Source organism: Delphinus delphis, chromosome 8 (genome assembly GCF_949987515.2).
Source record: "Delphinus delphis chromosome 8, mDelDel1.2, whole genome shotgun sequence".
Classification (NCBI taxonomy): domain Eukaryota; kingdom Metazoa; phylum Chordata; class Mammalia; order Artiodactyla; family Delphinidae; genus Delphinus; species Delphinus delphis.
This window is the reverse complement of record NC_082690.1, coordinates 100,475,489-100,498,307: the sequence shown is the minus strand read 5'-3', so window position 1 is coordinate 100,498,307 and position 22,819 is coordinate 100,475,489. Positions and strand designations below refer to the sequence as shown.

The window sequence follows — 22,819 nt, the reverse complement described above, 5'->3', positions numbered from 1 at the left end:
ATTGTTGGGCAAAAATTAAAAAAAACTGAAGGGGACCAATAGAGCTTATGTTATCTGGCTCCTTTATTTCATAGATGAGGAAACAAGGCTGAGGGACTTGCCCATGCCTGTGCCTCACTGACAAAGCGTAGGCTGGAATCCAGTCATCTTTGCTCTTTATCCTATATTCTTCCCCCAGCACTGTTGTGTGTTTCACCTAGTAGAGAAGTTTTAAAACTCTTAAGTGCAAATTGGCTCTTCTATATGGTAGCCCTGATAATGGGGGAAATGAAGCTAAGGAACAAGGAAAAAAATCTCAGAAACTCCGAAAGAGTGGCAATAAAAGTACGACCAGGAGTACAGAGTGGGCAGCCTACAATTTCTAAGACAGTAATCTCAGAAAAAGCTTATCATAGTCCATGGACTTTGATGTCTAAAAAATGATTGTCTTCAAGTTTGCCTCAGAGATAACTGGATCAGTGCCCTTGCTGCCTCAGGGTTTGGCAGGTCCCAAATGCTGAGCATTTTAATGCTACTCTTTCTCCTGCAGTCCCAGAGCCTTTTGGAGGCGCCATCATCATTGGACAGGAATCAATCACCTATCACAACGGTGACAAATATCTGGCGATTGCCCCTCCCATCATTAAGGTGAGCAGCATTCTTTTCCCTTTTTCTTCTTTCTGTTTGTTCCCCCGCTTCTTTTCCCCACCATTTGTCAGAAGGGGATTCAGAGGTATGTCACATTATTCACTATGTATATAAGATGTTGTGTTGGTCATTGGGAATACAAAGAGATTGGCTTGGTGTTGCTTTCAAAGAGCTTGCTTGCTAACTAAGGGAGAGAAATAATCAAAATTTGGTTTATCCTTTCCATTCACTGGGGCAATTTGAAGAAAGGAGAAATTTCAGGAATTCTAATGAATGTTAATGTTCTTAGAGCTCAAATCAGGTAAAATAATATAGTGAATACTATATATAGACTTAAAAAATTAGTCACAAAAAATTTCACCTTCAAATTTCAAGTCATAGAAATGAAAGCTTAAAAGCTTAATTTTATTTTTTTTTTTGAGGATAAATAACAAAATCTGTGGTAGCATGCATAGTCCAGTCAGTACTTACAGCTGCTTCTCTTTTATGTATTTGTTTTCCAGTAAAATAATATGTGAGTAAACATTTAAAGTATGTTGAGCTCCTCAGAACATTGTCTTCAAAATAAAACGTCCTCAAAAAAAAAATAATAATAAATAAAACGTTCTCATTTTTGATCACACATGTAATGTGAGCTGAGTGGATTCCTTGCTCATGAAGTGGCTGGGTTTGGTAAAGGGAATGGTCTGCTAGGCTTTATTCTCTGGTTGTGGAGGATGCTTTATCTCTAATGACTGTGTCTTCCCTCTTGGCAGCAAAGCACGATTGTGTGTCACAATCGCGTGGACCCCAATGGCTCCCGCTATCTGCTGGGAGACATGGAAGGACGGCTCTTCATGCTGCTTTTGGAGAAGGAGGAACAGATGGATGGCACCGTTACCCTCAAGGATCTCCGAGTGGAACTCCTTGGGGAGGTAGGCCCTGTCCCTACTCTTCTACATTTCTCCTAGGTGCCTAGTGACCCCAGATGTGTGGTCCCAAACTGCACCTGGGAATTATATTACTTAACACCCAACAACAAATGCTCAGTCCTGCTGTGGAAGTTGGTTTTTGAATGAGTAGATTCTAGAGAATCTCACAGGCAGTGGGGTACTACCTCAAGTATTAAAAAAAAAAGAGAAACAAAAAGGATACACTGTAGAATTAAAGGTTAATCTAAGGCTGATGCTCAGTTATGGGAGGACGTTCTACAAAAGTATTGTTAAGAACAGTGCAGCAATTTTAGAGGTCTCTAGCTATTTTGAGGAGACTGGAGCTGTTGGGATTAAAATGATCATTTGGAGCAGGCACCTGCAAGACAAATCGTTGATTTTTCTGACTATAGGGATGTGATAAATGAAGAGTCACAAACTTCAGAGATTTAGGAATGATCGTTGAGTGTGACCTGGGGATTTGAAATGGAGAATTGTTTTGGGAATCGTGACGGCAGGTGTGATTTTTCTCAGCACATGTCTGAGAGGTGGGTAGGACGGTGTCTGGATCCCACGTGAAGTCCATTCTCATGTCTTTCATGCCCTTGATTTTCTTTTAGACCTCTATTGCTGAGTGCTTGACATACCTTGATAACGGTGTTGTGTTTGTCGGGTCTCGCCTTGGTGACTCCCAGCTTGTGAAGGTGAGAAGACATTTTCTTCTTTCTGGCTTCTTTCTTGCAGTCTTCACTGCTTCTTCATTAAGTTCTTTCTGTGTTTAGTACCTCTCAGAGTTTCTTCAGTTCATCCATACGCCTGCTATCCACCTTTCTACTTGGTTGATTTAGCATCCTACCCTGACTAGCTGTTTGTCCTAAATGTTCATTCAACAAATGTGCCGGGCAAGGGGCTAGGTACTGTGGGTACAATGATGAACAAGAGCTAGCTTCTACCTTCAAATAGGTCATAGTCTAATGTATTTGATCCCCTCTAGAATATGAGAATTTGAACCTTCTCTGCAGAAGAATGCATGCAAACATTTTACATTAATTTCCAGCTGTTCCTCTGAAATCCATCCATGGGATGCCAGGTTAGAAATCCCTGGCTGGTTAGTGGGTCACCTCTAGGATAACCATGTTCCTTAGCAGTTCCCTTCTAGAAGCATCCAGTAGAGCATAAGAAGCATCCGTAAGAGCATAAGATCTTCTTAGAGCATGAGAAGATCTAGTAGGGTTGAGTTTCTTTTGGATGATAACTCTCTCTTTAGGGTGGGTCTGGAGCATTCTAGGCCTAGCATTGTTCTTTCTTTTTCAGCTCAATGTTGACAGCAATGAACAAGGCTCCTATGTAGTGGCCATGGAAACCTTTACCAATTTAGGACCCATTGTGGACATGTGTGTGGTGGACCTGGAGAGGCAGGGGCAGGGACAGGTAAGGGGGTCATCCTGGAAAGGGATAGTTGGTATGCCCACTCAAACGGTGTCCTCCTGGGTCTGCTTAGCTAGAATGGGGAGTGTGCACTGCAGATAACTTTTAAGAGCCTCACTCACTAATTTCCAATGATGTGAGGATAACTACCATTTATTGAGTGCCTATCTTGGTCTGCCAGGCAGTCTACATACATTATCTATAATCACACAAGCACTGTGTTAGATAGGGATTCTTGGCCATTTCAGAAGTGAGGAAACTTAAGGCTGAGAAGGATTAAGCAACTTGTCCAAGGTTACATAACTACTAAATGGCAGGTGTGTCTGCCTTCAGATCCTGTGCTCTTTCCAGTATACTAGGTTCCCAGGGTGGAAACAAGCTTGCTAGGAATAGTGGTAGGAACCTTTTGCTTCTTGGACTAGGATATCCTGTCTGCTTGATAAATTTGAGAGACTTTGGAGATCAACCTCTAATAAGTCTGCATCCTCAAACCTAGCTCCACAACAAAGGGTCCTTGGTTTTAGGTATAGCTTGTTTACTTTGTGAGCATCAGTCTAGTTGCCTCAGTCTGGAGCGGGTTATTTAGAAACCTTTTCTCTACTTGCAGCTGGTCACTTGCTCTGGGGCTTTCAAGGAAGGCTCTTTGCGGATCATCCGGAATGGAATTGGAATCCACGAGCATGCCAGCATTGACTTGCCAGGCATCAAAGGTATCCTTTTGGTGGACATAGGATGCAGATCTTACTTGAGTGACTTTGGCCTCATTACATGTTATGAAGACACTTCCAGGGGGGAGCAGATCAAATGAAGAGTAAAAAAATTCATAGTGCCAAATAAGCGGTAGAAGCTTAAATATATTGAAAAGTTCCAAAGTAAACTTAAAGAGAATATTGACCAAAATTGGATTATGGGGCTTCCCTGGTGGCGCAGTGGTTGAGAGTCCGCCTGCCGATGCAGGGGACGTGGGTTCGTGCCCCGGTCCGGGAGGATCCCACATGCCGCAGAGCGGCTGGGCCCGTGAGCCATGGCTGCTGAGCCTGCGCGTCCGGACCCTGTGCTCCGCAACGGGAGAGGCCACAACAGTGAGAGACCCGCGTACCGCAAAAAAAAAAAAAAAACTTGGATAATGGAGTAGAGGAATGGTGGAAGAAAGATTACAAGTGAAATTTAATGTTGTTTATATAAGGGAACTGATAGAATCCGTAAAGAGAGAGGAGACTGAGAATTTCATAGAAAGATGTACATGTAAAGGTAACTTCTAGAACAAAAGTACAGATCTTTGTAAATTCCAAGAGAACATAATAGTCGAAAAGATCAAAGAAAGACTACATAGTGAAAGACTTTTATAATATACAAACAGTAAACATAACCTAAAATAATATGACAGAACTGATATCAAACATCTGTATGAGTAACTCATATATCAGATATCTGGTACCAGTAAACAAATGGGCTAAACTCACCTGTTATAAGAAAAAGATGATCAGATTGGATCATACGGCAAAAATTAATTCGAAGTAGTATATAGGAGGCACATCTTAAAAAAAAAATAATTCAGAATATAAAAAAGTAAGAGGATGAGAACATATTAATAAAAAAATAGAGGTTTATGAATTAGGAAGAGATCATAAAACTACAAAACTCAAGAGAATCAACTGAAAAGCTAACAGGCAGTAAGAATTCATTAAGGTAGGATATAAAATTAATGTTCTGAAATCAGTAGTTTTCATGTAAAAACACAATTAGAAGGTATAGTAGAGGGAAAGAGACAATTTACAATAGGAATAAAAAGATAAAATACCAAGGAATAAGTTTAACAAGAATTGTGCAAAATCTATGTAAGGAAAACTTTAAGATACTCTTAAAGGATTAAAAGGATAGATTGATCAAATGAAAAAGACATGCCAAGGTCTTATAAGTTAACATTATAAAGCTCTTTCTCTCTGATTTTTATATTTAATGTATTTCAATAAAAATATCAATAGGTTTTTTTTCTTTGACCTGGGCAAGTCAAAGACCAAATGGGAAACAGAAGCAGCAAGAAAAGCTAGGAAGGGCTTCCCTGGTGGCACAGTGGTTGAGAGTCTGCTCCGCAACGGGAGAGGCCACAACAGAGAGAGGCCCGCGTACCGCAAAAAAAAAAAAAAAAAAAAAGAAAAGCTAGGAAAACTTAAAGAGCAATGAGACGGGCCTAGTTACCAGATATAAAAACGTACTATTAAACCTTAGAAATCAAAAGTTTGGTTTTGGTGCACAAATAGGCAAGAGTCCCATGGGCAGACTCAAATGTCCCGAAATAAACACAACTGTATGTGGGACTTTAGTGTACAATAGTGGTGGTATCTCAGGTCAGTGAGGTAAAGATAATTCTTTTGAATAAATGGTGTTGGGATAACTGGAGTCATTCGGGAAAAGATAAGTGTGGATCCATACTGCTCAGTGTATACCTTGCTAGAATCTAAATGGATCAAAGACTTAATATAAAAATATGAAGCCATACAAAAACTAAAAGAAAAAGGTGGTGAATTCTTTTCTAATTTTGGAGTGAGGATAGTCAAACAATGACTCAAAAGTACAGAAGCCAAAAAGAAAGATTAATAAACTATCAGCATAAAAATAAAACACTTCTGCATGGCAAAAACAAAACACTGCAAGCTAAGTTAGAAGAAATGGCAAATTGGATAAAAACGTTTGTAGTTTATCTTATAGGCAAAGGCCTAATCTCTCTTAATTCATAAAAAATTTCTAGAAAGACCACGAAATTTCCTGCCCCCAAATTAGCAAAGTACATGGATAGACAGGTAACAAGCCTAACTTATAATAAGTGCAAATCAAAACAAAATAGTGATACTATACTTTACCAGATGCCAAAGTTGAAGTTTGACAACACATTGTGTTGGTGAGGCTGTGAGAAAATGAGCGTGCTCACTGAAAATGTCTGCGGAAACTATAACTGCATCTAGTGATTTGCCCCACAAGCCCAATTCTGGGCATCTAGCCCATAGACCTTTATATGTATAAAGTGACATAAATACAAGATTACTCATTGTGGCGTTGTATATTGTGGCAATATACTGAAAAAGGGTCCATCAGTGGGAACTAACTAATAAACTGTTACATCCATACAATTAAATACTGTGCAGATGTCAAAAACAAGAAACTATTCTGTTATGATAAAGGCCCAGGCATATATTAGATGAAAAAACAAGGTGCAGACAGTTTGTGATAGGCCATTGTATATTGGCTTGCAACACAGTGTTTACCTATTTTCCTAAATTAAAAAGAATTGGAAGGATAAACTACTATTGTTTACTTATTTGGGGGCTAGGTTGGAAGGAGAGGTATAGGGGTGAGACTTCTGTGTTAAATATTTAAAAAATAAATTTTGGGACTTCCCTGGTGGTTCAGTCGTTAAGAATCTGCCTGCCAATACAGGGGACACAGGTTCGAGCCCTGGTCTGGGAAGATCCCACATGCTGTGGAGCAACTAAACCCATGTACCATAGCTACTGAGCCTGCACTCTAGAGCCCGCGAGCCACAACTACTGAGCCCATGTGCTACAACTACTGAAGCCCCTGCGCCTAGAGCCCAAGCTCCGCAACAAGAGAAGCCACTGCAGTGAGAAGCCCGTGCACCGCAACAAAGAGTAGCCCCGGCTCGACACAACTAGAGAAAGCCCATGTGCAGCAACGAAGACCCAACACAGCCAAAAATAAAATAAATTTTAAAAAAATTAAAAAATAAAAAACAAATTTTGACTTTGAGTCATGGAGATGAATTATCCCATCCAAAATCAAATGAAAAACCGAAAAATATCAGGCTCAAACAGCTTTAAAAATATCTAACTTCTTCAGAGTCTTAAAGCTAGGGAGGAACAGAGTGGGTATTTTATCTCAGGACTGACACCAAATTTCTTGCTCTTCCCGTGGGGTTAGGCTGCTCCTTCCTTAGATTGTGGGAGCGGAGTGTTGGTCTGTGCTGTGCCTCTTAATCTTTGATCTTTGTTCCAGGCTTATGGCCCCTGCGGTCTGATCCTAATCGGGAGACTGATGACACTTTGGTGCTCTCTTTTGTGGGCCAGACAAGGTAAGATGAGTCTGGTGCCAGCTCCCGGTGCTCATGTGAAGGTTGCAAGGTGGGGCAGCTGGTCTGGCTGACCCTGGCCTTCCATTCTGCTGCAGAGTTCTCATGTTAAACGGAGAGGAAGTGGAAGAAACTGAACTGATGGGTTTTGTGGACGATCAGCAAACTTTCTTCTGTGGCAATGTGGCTCATCAACAACTCATCCAGGTAGTAACGGAGAAAAGGGCGGGCCTCGTTTACACTTGAATTTGACCTAGAGTGCAGTACAGAGCACTACCGGATTTTTGGAAGTCAGTTTTTATGGCTCTAAAAGTAATGTAAAAAGGCTAGGGAAAAAACTGGAATTACCTAATCACCCACTACTGAGAGCAGTTTAATTAACTCTTAACTTTGGAGTTGTTCCTTTTAGCTTTAATTTTTCTTTGCAAATGTATATACGGTCGGCCCTTTGTATCTGTGGGTTTGGATCAGAAATATTTGGGATGGGAATTCCCTGGTGGTCCAGTGGTTAGGACTTGGCATTTTCACTTCCATCCCTGGTTAGGGAACTAAGATCCTGTAAGCCAAGTGGCATGGCTGAAAAAAAAAAAATGGGGGAAAAAAACTTCAGAAAGTTCAAAAAGCAAAACTTGAATTTGCTGTGCACCAGCAGCTATTTACGTATCATTTACACTGTATTTACAATTATTTACATAGCATTTACATTATATTAGGTATTATAATCTAGAGATGATTTAAAATACACTTAAGGATGTGAGTAGTTTATAAGCAATTATTGTTCCGTTTTATATAAGGGACTTGATTGAGCATCTGCGGATTTTGGTATCGGCTGGGGGATTCTGGAACCAGTCCCCTGCAGATACTGAGGGATGACTGTATATTGTGTTTATTCACATTTTCTTTTATGGATGGGATCATTATATGAGGGTGGGCAGGGGGATATTGTTTTCACACTAATTATATCCTGTCTTCTGAGACACACTTTTCCCCCGTGTTATAATAGTAGTATATACTTATTTGGAGAATACTGAAAAGCACAAAGGAAAAAAACCAGTCGTAGGCTACCATCCATATATGACTTTTGGGAGCACTTTCAGGGCGCTAATTATTATAACCAGAGTTCTAACTCTGTTCAGATCCTTATCTTAAATCTTTCTGTGATATGGGGGGCATATAGCCTTTTGGCACTTTTGTTAGCTGTGAGAGCCTGATTTTTTCGCACCTCTCAACGCCTGGCAGTCTTTTTAAGTTTGGAGTGACCGTGATGCTCTTGGTTTTTTGCACACCCTCCTCACCTTTTGAGCTGTTCTCCACACTGAGCAGAGTCAGTGATTTGCCTGTGGCAGGTGTAGCACTTGAGGGCCTGAGGACTATTGAACTGTCTTTATCTTTTTATCCTCTTGGTCTTCCTTTTAGGCAACAGGCAGTGGTGGGTTTGGTAAAAACCAGAGGGAAGCTTCTGTCAGTTTGTTGAACAAATGTGGGGAGTGCCCAGTTACTGACTCATCGCTTTGTCAGTGTTTTCTAACTGGTGGCCTGAATACTGGCCCCAGCTCACATATCTCCTGTTAAAGGGCTTTCCTGGTTTTTTTTTTTTTGATTTTCAGAATTATGCTGCTGCCCTGGTTTTGTAATTTACACTAGACCAGACCCTTCAAAAGCTGATTTCCTATTTTATACCAGCCCAATTATTACTAATGATGGATTTCTTCTCTTTTTTCTCGAGGGCAATATTAGGTTTTTTATTAAAATCTTTAGTCTTCCCCATTGAAGCTTCTGAAACACCTTTGTTCAGCCATCAAAAGGACCACATTTTCTGTGTATGAAACCAGAGTTCTGCTTTCTGATCTCTCCCAAACTAGAGCCTTTCCTTTCTCAGAGCTGTGATCCTGCAGCCTCGGCTCGGCATCACACCCTGTCCTTGGTCCTCTAGACCCTGCACCGGGGCTTGAAGACAACCACCCCTCCCCCTTTGGCTCCTCTAGCTTTGAATTACACGTAAACCTTGCTGGCCTTAAAAAAATACCTTCTAGACCCCAGAACTTCCCTCCAGCTATTGCCCTATCTCCGTCTTCATCTAGATTCTGGAATCAAAAAAGTCTGTCTACAATGGCTCTCTTCCTTCTCCTATCTTCACTGCAGGCTGCCTGATATGACCCCTCCTACTAAATTGGGCACACATTCCAGTAGCTGCTGCCTCTTTCTTGAGATGTGTCCTTCCTGAGCTGTCCACTTCCCTCTTTTCTAACTTTCTTTCTAACCCTCTAAATGTGCCTTCTCATATACTTTTTTTTTTTTGAGGCTTGTTTTTAACTTTATAGTGATGTCTTTTTTTTTTGAATTTTATTTTATTTTTTTATACAGCAGGTTCTTATTAGTTATCTATTTTATACATATTATTGTATATATGTCAACCCAGATCTCCCAGTTCATCCCACCACCACCCACCCCCCACCACTTTCCCCCCTTGGTGTCCATACGTTTGTTCTCTACAATGATGGGCTTCTTTACCAAATGGAAAGGCTAATAACCCTTTGAAATATTATGTAATCCCATTGTAGTTCATTAGTATGAATAACAGCTTGTAGTGTTTCTGCATCCCCCATAGTGTTTATAATTCTAAAGGGCTTTCCTCTTTAAGTAGAAACTCAATTTTGATAAGTAAGGTGTATTGATACATAATAGTGTTATCAGCCTGCTTTCTGTTTTATTTCAATGATGAAATAAATGTATAAAATGTATTCATACATAGTAAAGAACTTGTATATTTTGGATATTTTATTTAATTAATTTATTTATTTTTTGGCTGTGCCGCGTGGCTTGCAGGATCTTAGTTCCCTGACCAGGGATTGAACCTGCGCCCTCGGCAGTGAAAGCGCGGAGCCCTAACCACTGGGCCGCCGGGGAATTCCCAGAACTTGGATATTTTAGAGACCTGATTTTTGGGTTGAGAAAAACAACTAGACTTGTAGTTGCAGGTCTTACTTACTCCATCGATACCTTTCCATAGGTTGTGTTACCCAAGCCTTACTCAGAGTGAAACAGGCCTTCTCTTTTTCTGCCTGTAGGTATGTAAGCTGTAAGCTGCTTGAAGCCAGTCTTCTTCAGGGCTTCAGCTAAAAATGACATCTTCATGTAATTAATCATTGCAGAACTTTGGAAAAATATATCTATGTGGCAGAGGAGCTTATTCTTAGGGTTCCACCAGGGCAGCATTTACCACCTTCTCACCCCTGTTTAGATCCCTGCAGGGGCTTGGAGACATTGCTCTTCTTTCTCTAGATCACTTCAGCATCTGTGAGGTTGGTCTCTCAAGACCCCAAAGCTCTCGTCAGTGAGTGGAAGGAGCCTCAGGGCAAGAACATCAGTGTGGCCTCCTGCAATAGCAGCCAGGTAGTAGTAGCCGTGGGAAGGGCCCTCTACTACCTGCAGATCCATCCTCAGGAGCTCCGACAGATCAGGTGTGTGTTTATCTGTCTGCTCTTTTTGCCCTCCCTGTTCTCTGGGGCTTCTTTGATCCTTGGATTCCTTCCTCTGACGTATTCTTCCTTGTTCAGCCACACAGAGATGGAACACGAAGTGGCCTGCTTGGACATCACCCCTTTAGGGGACAGCAGTGGAATGTCCCCTCTTTGTGCTATTGGTCTCTGGACAGACATCTCAGCCCGAATCGCGAAGCTGCCCTCTTTTGAGCTACTGCACAAAGAGATGCTGGGTGGAGGTGTGTTTCTTTTAAGGACCTGGGTTGGGATCAGAATCAGAATTTGGAACAAGAACTTAATGTACCTCTTTCCCACAGAGATCATTCCTCGTTCTATCCTGATGACCACCTTTGAGAGTAGCCACTACCTCCTTTGTGCCTTGGGAGATGGGGCGCTTTTCTACTTCGGGCTCAACATTGAGACAGGTGAGACTAGCACCTCGAGTGAGGGGCTCTTCGGAAAATCTGGAGTATTGGAGTTGGCAGAGTTCTTAGCCTCAGGGTGCTGCTTTTGAAGCTTCACAGTCCAGCTGTGTGTCCTGTTTCGTTTCTTTCCTTTTTTCTCTGGATGCCGTTCTTTCTGTAGGCCTGTTGAGCGACCGTAAGAAGGTGACTCTGGGCACCCAGCCCACCGTATTGAGGACTTTCCGTTCTCTTTCTACCACCAACGTCTTTGCTTGCTCTGACCGCCCCACTGTCATCTACAGCAGCAACCACAAATTGGTCTTCTCCAATGTCAACCTCAAGGAGGTGAACTACATGTGTCCCCTCAACTCAGATGGCTACCCTGACAGGTGAGCCTCTTTTTCTTTCCTCAGCGAGAGCCAGGAGTGAGGACATCGTGTTTTTTTCCTCAGACCCTCCCCTCCAGCCTTTTCCTAATGACAAAGTCCGTGACCAGCTGAGATGGGAGTATAGAGCAGAGGTTTGCAAATCTCGGCTATGCAGTAGAAACACCTTGGAAGCCTTTTTAAATGTACAGAATTATTTTTGAATCCTTCTTAGAGTTTGATTTGGTGGATCTAGGGTTGAGCCCTAGATCTGAATCTATATTTTTAGAAAACCCCGTAGGCGATTCAAATGATTAGTCAAGTTTCAGAACCCCTGATGCAGAGATCTTTATGTATTCCCCTGGAGCAGCGATTCTCAAAGTGTGGCTCCTCATAGCCACAGCACTACCTGGGAACGCATTGGGAACGTAAATTCTCAGGCCTCACCCACGGATCCACTGAATCAGAAACTCCAGGGTTGGACCCAGCAGTCTAGTTTAACAAGCCTCCCAGCTGATTCTGATGCCAGCATGGTTTGATAGTTTGAGCATCACTGTTCTATATTCGAATGCTTTAGTATTAAATAGTTAGTTGTTAAAAATCTCAGCCTAGGCCCAACCAGACCAATTAAATAGGAAAATCTCAGGGGTGGGACCAGGCATGTTTCCCAGGTGTGATTTAGCATAGAGTCAGTTGAGAACCACTACCCTGGGGTAAGCTAGTGTAATTCTGCCTTGTTTTCCTTCCCCTTGTGGAGTTGCCTCGTAGAATCCTTTCCTTCCTTGGGTCTACTCACTCTAAACCCAGAACCTTCTTTCCAGCCTGGCACTGGCCAACAACAGCACCCTCACCATTGGCACCATTGACGAGATACAGAAGCTGCATATTCGTACGGTTCCCCTCTATGAATCTCCCAGGTGAGGGCAGGGTAGGGGAGCTGCGGGGGCAGGGGTGCCCTGGGGGTTGGTGTGGAGCACCTCAGACTTCTCCTGAGGGGGCCCTGTTGCTCTGTACTTGTTCTACAGGAAGATCTGCTACCAGGAGGTGTCCCAGTGCTTCGGGGTCCTCTCCAGCCGTATTGAAGTCCAGGACACGAGTGGGGGCACAACTGCTCTGAGGCCCAGCGCCAGCACCCAGGTGAGGGCAGTGGACAAAGAAAGATGGTGTGAGAGCGGGGCAAACTGTTCTGTAAAGGCTCAGCTAGTAAATAGTTCTGGCTTTGCAGGTCATATGATCTCAGTCACAACTACTCAACTCTGTCTGCCATTACAAAGGCAACCATAGACAACAGGTGGGCATAGCTGGGTTCCAATAAAACTTTATTATTTATTTATTTAAGAAAAAAAATTTATTTATTTTTGGCTGCATTGGGTCTTCACTGCTGTGCACGGGCTTTCTTTAGCTGAGGTGAGCGGGGGCTACTCTTCCTTGCAGTGCACGGGCTTCTCATTGCGGTGGCTTCTCTTGTTGCGGAGCATAGGCTCTAGAGCGCAGGCTCAGTAGTTGTGGCGCACGGGCTTAGTTGTTCCGCGGCATGTGGGATCTTCCCGGACCAGGGATCAAAGCCGTGTCCCCTGCATTGTCAGGCGGATTCTTAACCACTGTGCCACGAGGGAAGTCCCAAAACTTTATTTAAAAAAATAATAATAATTATTTATTTGGTTGCCCTGGGTCTTAGTTGTGGCAGGCAGGCCCCTTAGTTGCAGTTTGAGGGCTCCTTTGGTTGCGGCTTACCGGCTCCTTAGTTGAGGCATGCGTGTAGGATCTAGTTCCCTGACCAGGGATCAAACCCAGGCCCCCTGCATTGGGAGCATGGAGTCTTAACCACTGCGCCACCAGGGAAATCCCCAATAAAACTTTATAAAAACAGGCAGTGAGCTGGATTTGGCCCCCTCATTAGAGGCTTGAGAAGAACTTTGAGTAAGCGTGGCTGTCAGTGATTTTGCTACTTGGTAGCCTTGCCTGATGAATAATTCCTTTTCTCTTAACATCAGTTTGGGTGCTTTGTGTAGGGTATGGGTAACAGTGCAGTATAATAGGTAAGAGCATGGCATTTGGAGTCTGACAGAACTGACTCCAAAGTTTATTGCTAGCTGCGTGACCTTGGGCAACTTCATTTTTCTCATCTGCAAAATGATAGTAGTGGGACAATATGGAGCCACACATCACAGACCCAATGGAGATGTTAGCTGATCGTTTTAGTCCACGTATTCTCTGCCTTCCTTGCTCGCAGACATCTGTGGTATGGCTTCTTCCCTTAATCCAGAGTAGAAGGTCTTTACATTTTTCTTTTTATTTGCAGTGCTCTCCTGCTCCTCCCATTGAGAGAGGTGGAAGCCTGTCACTTTACTAGGTCGCCTGAATTTCTCGTTAGCTTTCTTGATGTCGTAGCATCACTGTTTAGTGCTCTCTAATGCTCTTACGTTCTGGCGGTGTTTTGGATGCTGTGTCCATACCATATGGAATTTGGATCCTTAGCCTTGGTCCCTGAGTCCTCCTTGAAGCCCTCTGTTCTTTAGGCTCCATGCAAGCGGCCAGCCGTAAGGTTTCCTCGTTCAGACTCAGCCACTGTTCCCTGATCCTGCCTGATGCTCACACTGTTGTTCCCAGCACCCGTTCTGCTTTTGAGAGGGGTGATGTGTGTTCTCTCTGTTCCCAGGCCCTGTCCAGCAGCGTCAGCTCCAGCAAGCTGTTCTCCAGCAGCACAGCCCCTCACGAGACCTCCTTTGGAGAAGAGGTGGAGGTGCATAACCTCCTCATCATTGACCAGCACACCTTTGAAGGTGCAGATGAGCTCTTTCTGTCATTTTGTACCTACGTCCTCCCTAAGCTAGGCTCTTCTGGGCTCTGCTGTATTCCAGAATTTGATGGACACTGGCAGACCATCCTAGGAGGAGCAGAAAGGGGTGGGGCCTCTGAGTTGGCCATGAGTCCAGAGTGCTGGGCCTCCTCAGGTCAGAATAGGTTGGTGAGGAGACAGGAATAGCAGGAGGCAGATCTACTTCGAGCTGAGCTGTGGGCCTCACAAGTACAGAAGCGTGCTTGCGTGGGGGTTGTCAGCCAGTCGCGTCTCTTCTCCTCCCTTCTAGTGCTCCACGCCCACCAGTTCCTGCAGAACGAGTATGCCCTCAGCCTGGTCTCCTGCAGGTTGGGCAAAGACCCCAACACGTACTTCATCGTGGGCACGGCCATGGTGTACCCTGAAGAGGCGGAGCCCAAGCAGGGTCGTATTGTGGTCTTTCAGTATTCAGATGGTAAGCGGACACAGTCTCCGGCTTTTGAGAGATTTGGAACTGGGAATGTAAGCAGACTCTTCTAGGTTTCAGTCTCAGTTACGCAGAAGAACTTGGGTTAATTGCTGTGACGTGAGACTCATGATGTTTCTCTTAAGCTCTTGATGATCTGAATGAGTTTTGGAGTATGTGAGCAGAGGCACAAATAAAATCTAGCACGTGTTTCTTCCTTTTTCACTCTTTGAAAGGAAGGAAAAACGAGGAGAGGTGAACTATGAATAAGAGAACATGCCGACCAGAACGCGAGTTAGGAATCCTAGTAGGAATCCAGGGTGTGTTTCCCACTTGGCTGCTCAGCCTTTAAGGTCCTCTTCCCAGCGTCAGCACTTTGAGTTCATTTCTACCTCTTTTCCCATCTCCCCTACTCAAGATGGTTCTAAAGACTAGCTGTCAGCCCCAAAATCTCAGAATAGATGGCTGAGATGGAATTCGGTCTCCATCTTGAGGGAGATCTGGAGTCTCAGGGTGGGAGGCACAACCTGAATGCTGTGTAGAATCACTGCACATTTGGGGTTCACACTTCCAGTGGTGGTTAACCCCAGTGTGTACTGACTCTGTATTTCCTGCTTTCAGATGAGTGGTTTTGGGGGCAGGAATTAGAGCCAGAGGGGAAGCATGGGATTCTTTTGATTAGTTAAAGTATGGGCTCATAAAGGAGACTTAAGAGTATCTTTTTTCCCCTAGGAAAACTACAGACTGTTGCTGAAAAGGAGGTGAAAGGGGCTGTGTACTCTATGGTGGAATTTAACGGGAAGTTGTTAGCCAGCATCAACAGCACGGTGAGGCCCCTCCCACTGGTGTCATGCCTTAGGCCTCACACCATTGTCCACAGAACACGTTTCCCTTGTATTTCCTGAAGGTGCACGTGTATCACGATTTTAAGGATAACAAAGTAGTGAGTATGGAGGATGGGGTTGGGAATATGGGGAGCTGGGGTTGGACCAGACAGCAGATTCGGTTATGTGAAGCCCAATCACATCATCCTAAGCGCTGCGGGAATTGAGAAAGGGGTAAGAGCTATGGTCCCTGCGCTTAGAATGTCTCGTGATGTGAGAATATTTCATCTGTGTGGAACAAAATGAGCCAAACCTCATTATCCTGAGTACGTCCCTGAAATACTAGGCCTGTGAAATATGCCACTTCGCTTCCGGCATGACCCCACCTCCTCCCTTGCAAAAAAAAAATGAGTTTCATGGTCAAATGCATTTGGGAACTTCTGTATCCTGTATCCTCTTCTTAGAAGCTTCACGGTGCATCTTACCATATTAAAGGTTCTGAGAAGATCAAGAGTAGAGAGACATTATTTAAATACTTTAAATCGACATTCATTCAAGAAATATTAACTGAACACTTGCAGCATACCAGGCACTGTTTTGGTAGTTGGGATGTAGCAGTAGATGAAATGGACAAAGAGCTAGCCTTCTGGGGCCAGTGAGCAAATAGAATACATATGTGTACCCAGGACGATGAGAAATACATGGTGAGAAATAAAAACGGGACAAAAAGCTGAAGGAGTACCAGAGCAAGCATGGGAGGTGGCGCTGTTTTGTCACGTGGTCAGGAGGGTCTTGTTTATACAGTGGCATTCGGGCAGGTTCCTAAAGGAAGGGAGGGAGCAAGCCATGCCTCAGTCTGGGAGAAGACAAGCGCCAGGAGTCCGGGGCCAGCCTGCCTGCACTCTGCACGGGTGGGCGCTGCTGGGTGACGGGAGATGAGTCCGAGAGGCAGCGGAGGGCCAGCACTTGAGGAACCTGATAGGCCGAGTGTGTAAGGACTTTGGGTTTTACTCTGAGGGTGATGGAGACCTCTAGAGGGTTCGAGCGAATGAGTGACGTGACTGTAGTTATATTTCGAAAAGCTCATTGCGCATCCTGGGAAAGGTCGTAGGGGACCAAGAGTAGAGGCAGTGAGATCAGTTAGGAGGCTCTGGTGATGATCCAGATAGCAGTTGATGGTTGCTGGGGGCAGGGTGCTGATAGAGGAGGTGAAGGGTAGTCAGATTCTGCAGATGTTAGTATTGAGGGGCTCTGGTGATGGATTGAAGATGAGGCGTGAGAAGGGAATAAAGGGCCAAGAGTTTTGGCCTGAGTAACAAGGATGGTGTTGCTCTGTACTGATGTGGGGAGATTGTGAGTGGAGCAGGTTTGGAGGGGAAAGGAAAACTGTTCTTTACTCACAACACTTCTGACACCATATGTGTGGGGTTTTTAATCCCTATACCAACCAGTTTTCCAACCAGGCATCCTATAATTTAATTGAATTCTGACATTAGCCACCCAGAGTTAGTGTCAGACCTCACAGGTTTAAGGGCTCAGTCCCACAAGACTGTCCTTACTTCAAACCCCAGTCCCAAGTAGTGGTCCCCAAACTTCTTTCTGACTTGGTACAAAGTCAGGGGTTCCCCAAATTCCCCACCCCCCTTAGGTTTGATAATTTGTTGGAAGGGCTCACAAAATTTGAAATGTTTACTTATATTTGGTGGCATATTACAAAGGATTTTATAAAGGATACAAATTAATAGCCAGATGGAGAGGTGCGTAAGGCAAGGTCCAAAAGGGTCCTGCGGGCAGGAACTTCTGTCTTCGTGGAGTTGGAATGCACTACCCTCCCAGTATGTGGCTGTATTCACCAACCTAAGAACTCTCTGAACCCCATAGTTTAGAGATTTTTATAGAGGCTTCTGTATGTAGGCATGATCCATCATTAAATCAGTCTCCAGCCCCTCTTTCTTCCCTGGAGGATGGGGGTGGGGCTGAAAGTTCCAAGCTTCTGTTCATGGCTTGGTCTTTCTGGTGACCAGCCCCCATCCTGTAGCTATCCAGGAACCACCAAGAATTGCATCATTAGAACGAAAGACGCCTATCACCTAGGAAATTCCAAAGGATTTAGGAGCTCTGTGTAAAACATTCCTATTAGGAAATTACAAAGGTTTTAGGAGCTTTCTGTCAGGAACCGGGGGCAGAGACCAAATGTATATTTCTTCTTATGTTGCAGTGGGGAAACCAGAGGTTTGGTTTTGAAAATGCTAAGTTTCAGTAGTCATCTCAGTGGAGATGTCAGGTAGGTAGGTGGATGAGAGAGGTATGGGTTCTAGCAAGAAGCAGATGGAAGATACTAGTGTGGCAGTTACTAGGTGGCATGTAAAGCTGAGAGTGGCGGAGATCACCTGAGATCACCTACCTGCTGAGAGTGGGTAGAGGAGAGATCTGAAGACTGAGCCCTGGGGCCCTCCAGCCTTTCAAAGTTGGGACGAGAAGGAAGATCCAGCCAAACAGAGAGGAGGTGCCTAGTGAAGTAGGAGAGGAACCAAGAAAAGTGTTCTGGAAGCCATGGAAAGAAAGTATTTGAAGCAGGAGGGAAGTGATAAACTGCAAGTGCTGTCGGTGGGCCAGATAACATAAGGATCGAGAAATGGCCATTGGTTTAGCTCTTTTGGTTGAATGGTGGGGATGGAACCTGACTGGAGAGGGTTCAACCAGGGCGAGGAGGCGAGGACAACTAGGATCAGGAAACCCTTCCCGGGAGTTGCAATAAAGAAGAGAGTAATGGGGTAGCTACAGGGGAATGTCAGCACAGGAGAGTTTTTAATTTTTTAAGTTAGGAAATACTGCTGCACATTTCTAGCTGATGGCAATGGTCCATTAAAGGAGAGTTGCTGGAGCCATGTTTTGAGTAGCTAAGGGGGCTCTAATGCACAGGTGGTTTAAGCAGGTGGAAATCCTCCTTTGGTTGTGTCCATCTTCTGTGAAGTAGCTGAGAGGAAGGCTGGAAGAGGAGGTATTAGAGTTTTTATTTAGTTAGTTAGTTAGTTTTGGGTCTTCATTGCTACGCGTGGGCTTTCTCTAGTTGTGGCGAGCGAGGGCTACTCTTCGTTGCGGCGCGTGGGCTTCTCATTGCGGTGGCTTCTCTTGTTGCGGAACATGGGCTCTAGGTGCCTGGGCTTCAGTAGTTGTGGCTCGCGGGCTCTAGAGCTCAGGCTCAGCAGTTGTGGCACACGGGCTTAGTTGCTCCACAGCATGTGGGATCTTCCCGGACCAGGACTTGAACTTGTGTCCCCTGCAATCGCAGGTGGATTCTTAACCACTGCACCACCAGGGAAGCCCATGGTATTAGAGTTTTGAGGAGAGTGGAGGAGGTATGAATTTAAAATGAGACCAGTCATGCTGGTTGGTGGTTTTTCCTCAGCTTGTAGTTGAAAATTAATTTTACCGAAGTCTGTTTTTGTTGGGTGAGCATGATCGAGGGAGAGAGGGGCAAGGGAGTGGAGAATCCGTAAGACAAGGATTGTGGTGATGGACTCTGGGCATCTGAGAAGCAGTGAAACTGGGGACAAAAGATTCTGGAGTTATTTTTAATGACAGGCTCTTAAGGGGTGACCATAGGAATGGACAAGATACGTGGGGAAGAGGGGGGTCAGAAAAGGACAGAGATCAGGGTATTGGAAGGATCTTCTCTGTGAATATTAAAGTCACCAAGAATTACTGGGGTGTTATGTTAGGAGAGAGTGATGGCGTGGGGGTGGAGATGTGACAGTGGGGTAGTTGTCTGGTGGTGTGAACTTGAGAACTGGCATGTTTAGGAGGCAGGCAGGATGCATGGAAGGCTGTCCTCCCTGTAGTCCCAGTGGTACAAGGGACAGTGGGAGAGAGAATAGCCAAGTTGAGAGGGCCACAGAGCCCTTTTGAAAGATCCACATTTCAGTTAGACTGACAAGGGATCGGCTAGAGAGCAGGCTGCCTGTGACTAGTGACCATGTATTCCAGAGGGTACAGTGAACAGATGCAGGAATTGGGAGGGGTCAGATTATAAGACGTCCGTTGCTGTGTAATAGAAATACAGGAGCCCCATGTGTAATTTTAAACTGTCTAGTAGCCACATGAATAAAAGTTCAAAGTAGGTGAAATTAATTTTAGTAATGTGTTTTATTTAACCCAGTACATCTAAAGTATTATTTCAACATGTAATCAATATAAAAAATTATTAGTGAGATAATTTTACATTTTTTTCATACCAAGACTTCCACATCTCGTGTGTGGTTTACACTTAAAGCACATCTCAATTTGGGCTTGCCACATTTCAGGTATTTGTAGCCATGTGGCTAGTGGCTACCATATTGGACAGTGGGGATCTAGGACCTGTTGGGTTGAGAGTGGGAGTCTTGGATTTTGGTGGTGTCTGACCTTGGTCCTGACTATCTCCACGGCAGAAAGGGAGGCTGGGAGTATGAAGAGGGGCGTGTGGGGTGTGTTCCCAGGAGCGTGTGGAGCTCTTGGCCTCTACTTTACTCCACTCTTGGAGGACTGGAGGCCCAGTCAGGCTGGGCTTACCCCAGTCTGGGGTGTTCTGGACTCCCTTGACCCTGCCGATGGAGGTGTGGTAGCCCTTGTAATTATTACAAATGACTCTTGGAGTGCATACCTGTGGAGCTAGGGTCCTTTGGACACATCTCGAGAAATCGTGGCTTAATATATTCTGTCCAGAGTGTCTGCATGTGCAGAGGCCATGGGTGGGGCTGCCTGGACCCTGACGGGTCTGCCAGGGCTGGGCTGTGCCAAGTATCTGTTCATCTCTCTGCTGATTCTAAAGCATCTTCATTCTTTTGGAGCTGTAGTTGTAACTGAAGAAACACTGCAGTGGAGAAGAAAAAAGGGGTATTTTTTTCCCTTTGGGTGGAGGGGTGGCCACAGACTCCAGTGCTTTAGAGTCCTTTAGCTTCTGTTGGACTTTGCCATGCTATTTTCTTTGCTCATCGGGTTCACGTCAAAAGGTGCAAGGGATGTATGAGTTTTGAGAAGGGGTTAGAAGAGGCAGTTGGTTGGGAGGTGGTCTTGTTCCTTTCTGATCAGGAAATTGGAGATGGATCCTCTTTTTCCAGAGCGATTTCTGTAGGTCAGTTACCAAACTTCAGTCACAAAACCATCTTTTGTCACATGCATAGTATTACTTGCATTAATGTTTACTTAATGTTTTTCTTTACCCTGACTCATTTTCTTACATAAAGGAAAACTTTGTATTATTAGTTTCATGGGCTCATTCTATTTTCATTTTTCATAAATACATAATACTGAAATTAAAAACGTTCATGCAAGTTCCACACCAAAGCACTCCACACCCCACATTGCACTTGGGTAAATGATGCTGCAGATGGAGGCTTAAGGAGGGTTCGGGCCCCTCGAGTTGACAGAAGTGCAATGCCCGTGCCAGGTGCGGCTTTACGAGTGGACGACGGAGAAGGAGCTCCGCACCGAGTGCAACCACTACAACAACATCATGGCCCTGTACCTGAAGACCAAGGGCGACTTCATCCTGGTGGGCGACCTGATGCGCTCGGTGCTGCTGCTGGCCTACAAGCCAATGGAGGGCAACTTCGAAGAGGTAGTGGGGCGGGGACAGACTGCTCCCTTAAGCTGCGACCCCGCGGGTGTTTCTTGGTGGTGAGGGATAATCAAGCCCAGTGAGGGCAGAAATGTCGTCCCTGGAGCCTACATTCTGCATCCATTAAGTGTTCTTAGAAACCGCCAACAGCTCTGAGTAGGCTCCATTTCTAGGCTGAGTTGGCCAGACTGTGGGGAGAATCTCTCTGAAGGGGTGGTGGTTAAACACGGGGCAGGGCAGGCTCTTGGCCAAGTCTCAGCAATGGCTTCCATGCAAACTGCTGATTGTGTTTCCTTTTGTACCTTGTCTTTTTTAAGATTGCTCGAGACTTTAACCCCAACTGGATGAGTGCTGTGGAAATCTTGGATGATGACAATTTCCTGGGGGCTGAAAATGCCTTTAACTTGTTTGTGTGTCAGAAGGATAGGTGAGTGACCAGCTGTGGGTATGGTCTGTGGGGAATGAGGACGCTGGGTCCTCTCTCAGGCTCCGGTGCTCCTCTTCACAGAGGGTTAGGGTTTCCATGAGGCAGGCAGGCCACAGAGATGAGCTCTTCAGGCTGGATCCTCTGCTGTGGAGCGGGTGGGCTCACCGGGGAATCTGTCCGCTGCACGCAGTCCTTGTCGGGGCCCCGTCGCGGGGACAGAAGTCTGGGTAGTGAGTTTCTCGCATTGCCTTGCAGCGCTGCCACCACTGACGAGGAGCGGCAGCACCTCCAGGAGGTTGGGCTCTTCCACTTAGGCGAGTTTGTCAACGTCTTTTGCCACGGCTCTCTGGTCATGCAGAATCTGGGCGAGACCTCCACCCCTACCCAGGGCTCGGTGCTCTTCGGCACAGTCAACGGCATGATTGGTAAGGGTGACCTCTGTGGGGCGCACCCCGTGCAGGCCTCCTCCCTGAGAGCAGCGTTCCCGTTTTGGGGGACGAGGGAGAGCAGGGTTTCGCGGAGGAGCCTGTGGCCAGCTCTTCCTTCCTCGTGCTGCTGCCTGGTCTGCCCTTGGTGGGCAGTGCCCGCTCTGCAGCTCCCTGTTCCCTTTGCTTCCTCAGGCCTGGTGACCTCACTGTCAGAGAGCTGGTACAACCTCTTGTTGGACATGCAGAATCGACTCAATAAAGTCATCAAAAGTGTGGGCAAGATTGAACACTCCTTATATCCTTCCCAGAGGTGCCCCCTTGCTAGGAAGCACGTCCTGACCCAGGCAGAGAGCTACATTACCCTAAGCAGCCTCTGGAAACTGCTGTCCGTTTAGGAAATGTCTTGACTAGGTTCCCGTGGGGAACAGGCTTTTAAAAAACCTTATGGAAAATTTCAAACACACAGTAGTGGAGAGAACAGTGTATTGAATCCCCATGTACTTATCACCCAGCTTCACTGGTTCATCTTGAAAATGTACATTTTTGTTCCTGAAATGTGTCTGCCTCTGGCCTTTCTGGTGTTGCTTGTCAAACGTAAGTTTAGATCACAACTTCAGAACGTCCTTTCGGAGATCTTGTTGGAGGCGGTAGTGTCTGAGGACCCTCGCTAGAGAGGCTAACGGAAGAGGGGAAAAGCAAAGAATGTGCAGGCTCCAGAAGCCCAAGGATCAGCCCCCGTGGGACACTCAGGATCCAAGTACTGCTGGAAGTTTGTTCATTATGGGAGAGAGACAAGGAGCCCGAGGGAGGCGGGGGGTGGGTGGGAGGCGGGAGGGGCGAGGGGGGAGGGGCTCCTGCTATGAGTCCGTGAGGGAGGAGGGAGGCTGATGGGTTGGTTTTTGCCACAACCCGCAGGACTTTTGGCACATCTCTTGTCTTACTGAGCCTCTGTTTGTTTGTTTGTTTATTTTTGGCTGCATTGGGTCTTCGTTGCT

At 45.3% G+C, this 22,819-nt stretch overlaps 1 protein-coding gene across 1 annotated transcript in view; it reads left to right on the top strand.

Annotated features, from left to right (window-relative positions):
• DDB1 (damage specific DNA binding protein 1) overlaps positions 1-22,819 on the top strand; it is a 31,224-nt gene that overhangs the window by 5,993 nt on the left and 2,412 nt on the right. The window contains exons 6-25 of the mRNA XM_060018989.1: positions 530-627; positions 1,383-1,541; positions 2,159-2,242; positions 2,853-2,969; positions 3,574-3,676; positions 6,978-7,053; positions 7,149-7,257; positions 10,333-10,511; positions 10,608-10,771; positions 10,850-10,957; positions 11,118-11,325; positions 12,123-12,218; positions 12,327-12,438; positions 13,961-14,084; positions 14,391-14,555; positions 15,279-15,373; positions 20,799-20,969; positions 21,287-21,396; positions 21,652-21,821; positions 22,017-22,119. Of these exons, the coding sequence (XP_059874972.1) occupies positions 530-627; positions 1,383-1,541; positions 2,159-2,242; positions 2,853-2,969; positions 3,574-3,676; positions 6,978-7,053; positions 7,149-7,257; positions 10,333-10,511; positions 10,608-10,771; positions 10,850-10,957; positions 11,118-11,325; positions 12,123-12,218; positions 12,327-12,438; positions 13,961-14,084; positions 14,391-14,555; positions 15,279-15,373; positions 20,799-20,969; positions 21,287-21,396; positions 21,652-21,821; positions 22,017-22,119 (2,551 nt within the window). The remainder of the gene's footprint in view (positions 1-529; positions 628-1,382; positions 1,542-2,158; positions 2,243-2,852; positions 2,970-3,573; positions 3,677-6,977; positions 7,054-7,148; positions 7,258-10,332; positions 10,512-10,607; positions 10,772-10,849; positions 10,958-11,117; positions 11,326-12,122; positions 12,219-12,326; positions 12,439-13,960; positions 14,085-14,390; positions 14,556-15,278; positions 15,374-20,798; positions 20,970-21,286; positions 21,397-21,651; positions 21,822-22,016; positions 22,120-22,819) is intronic.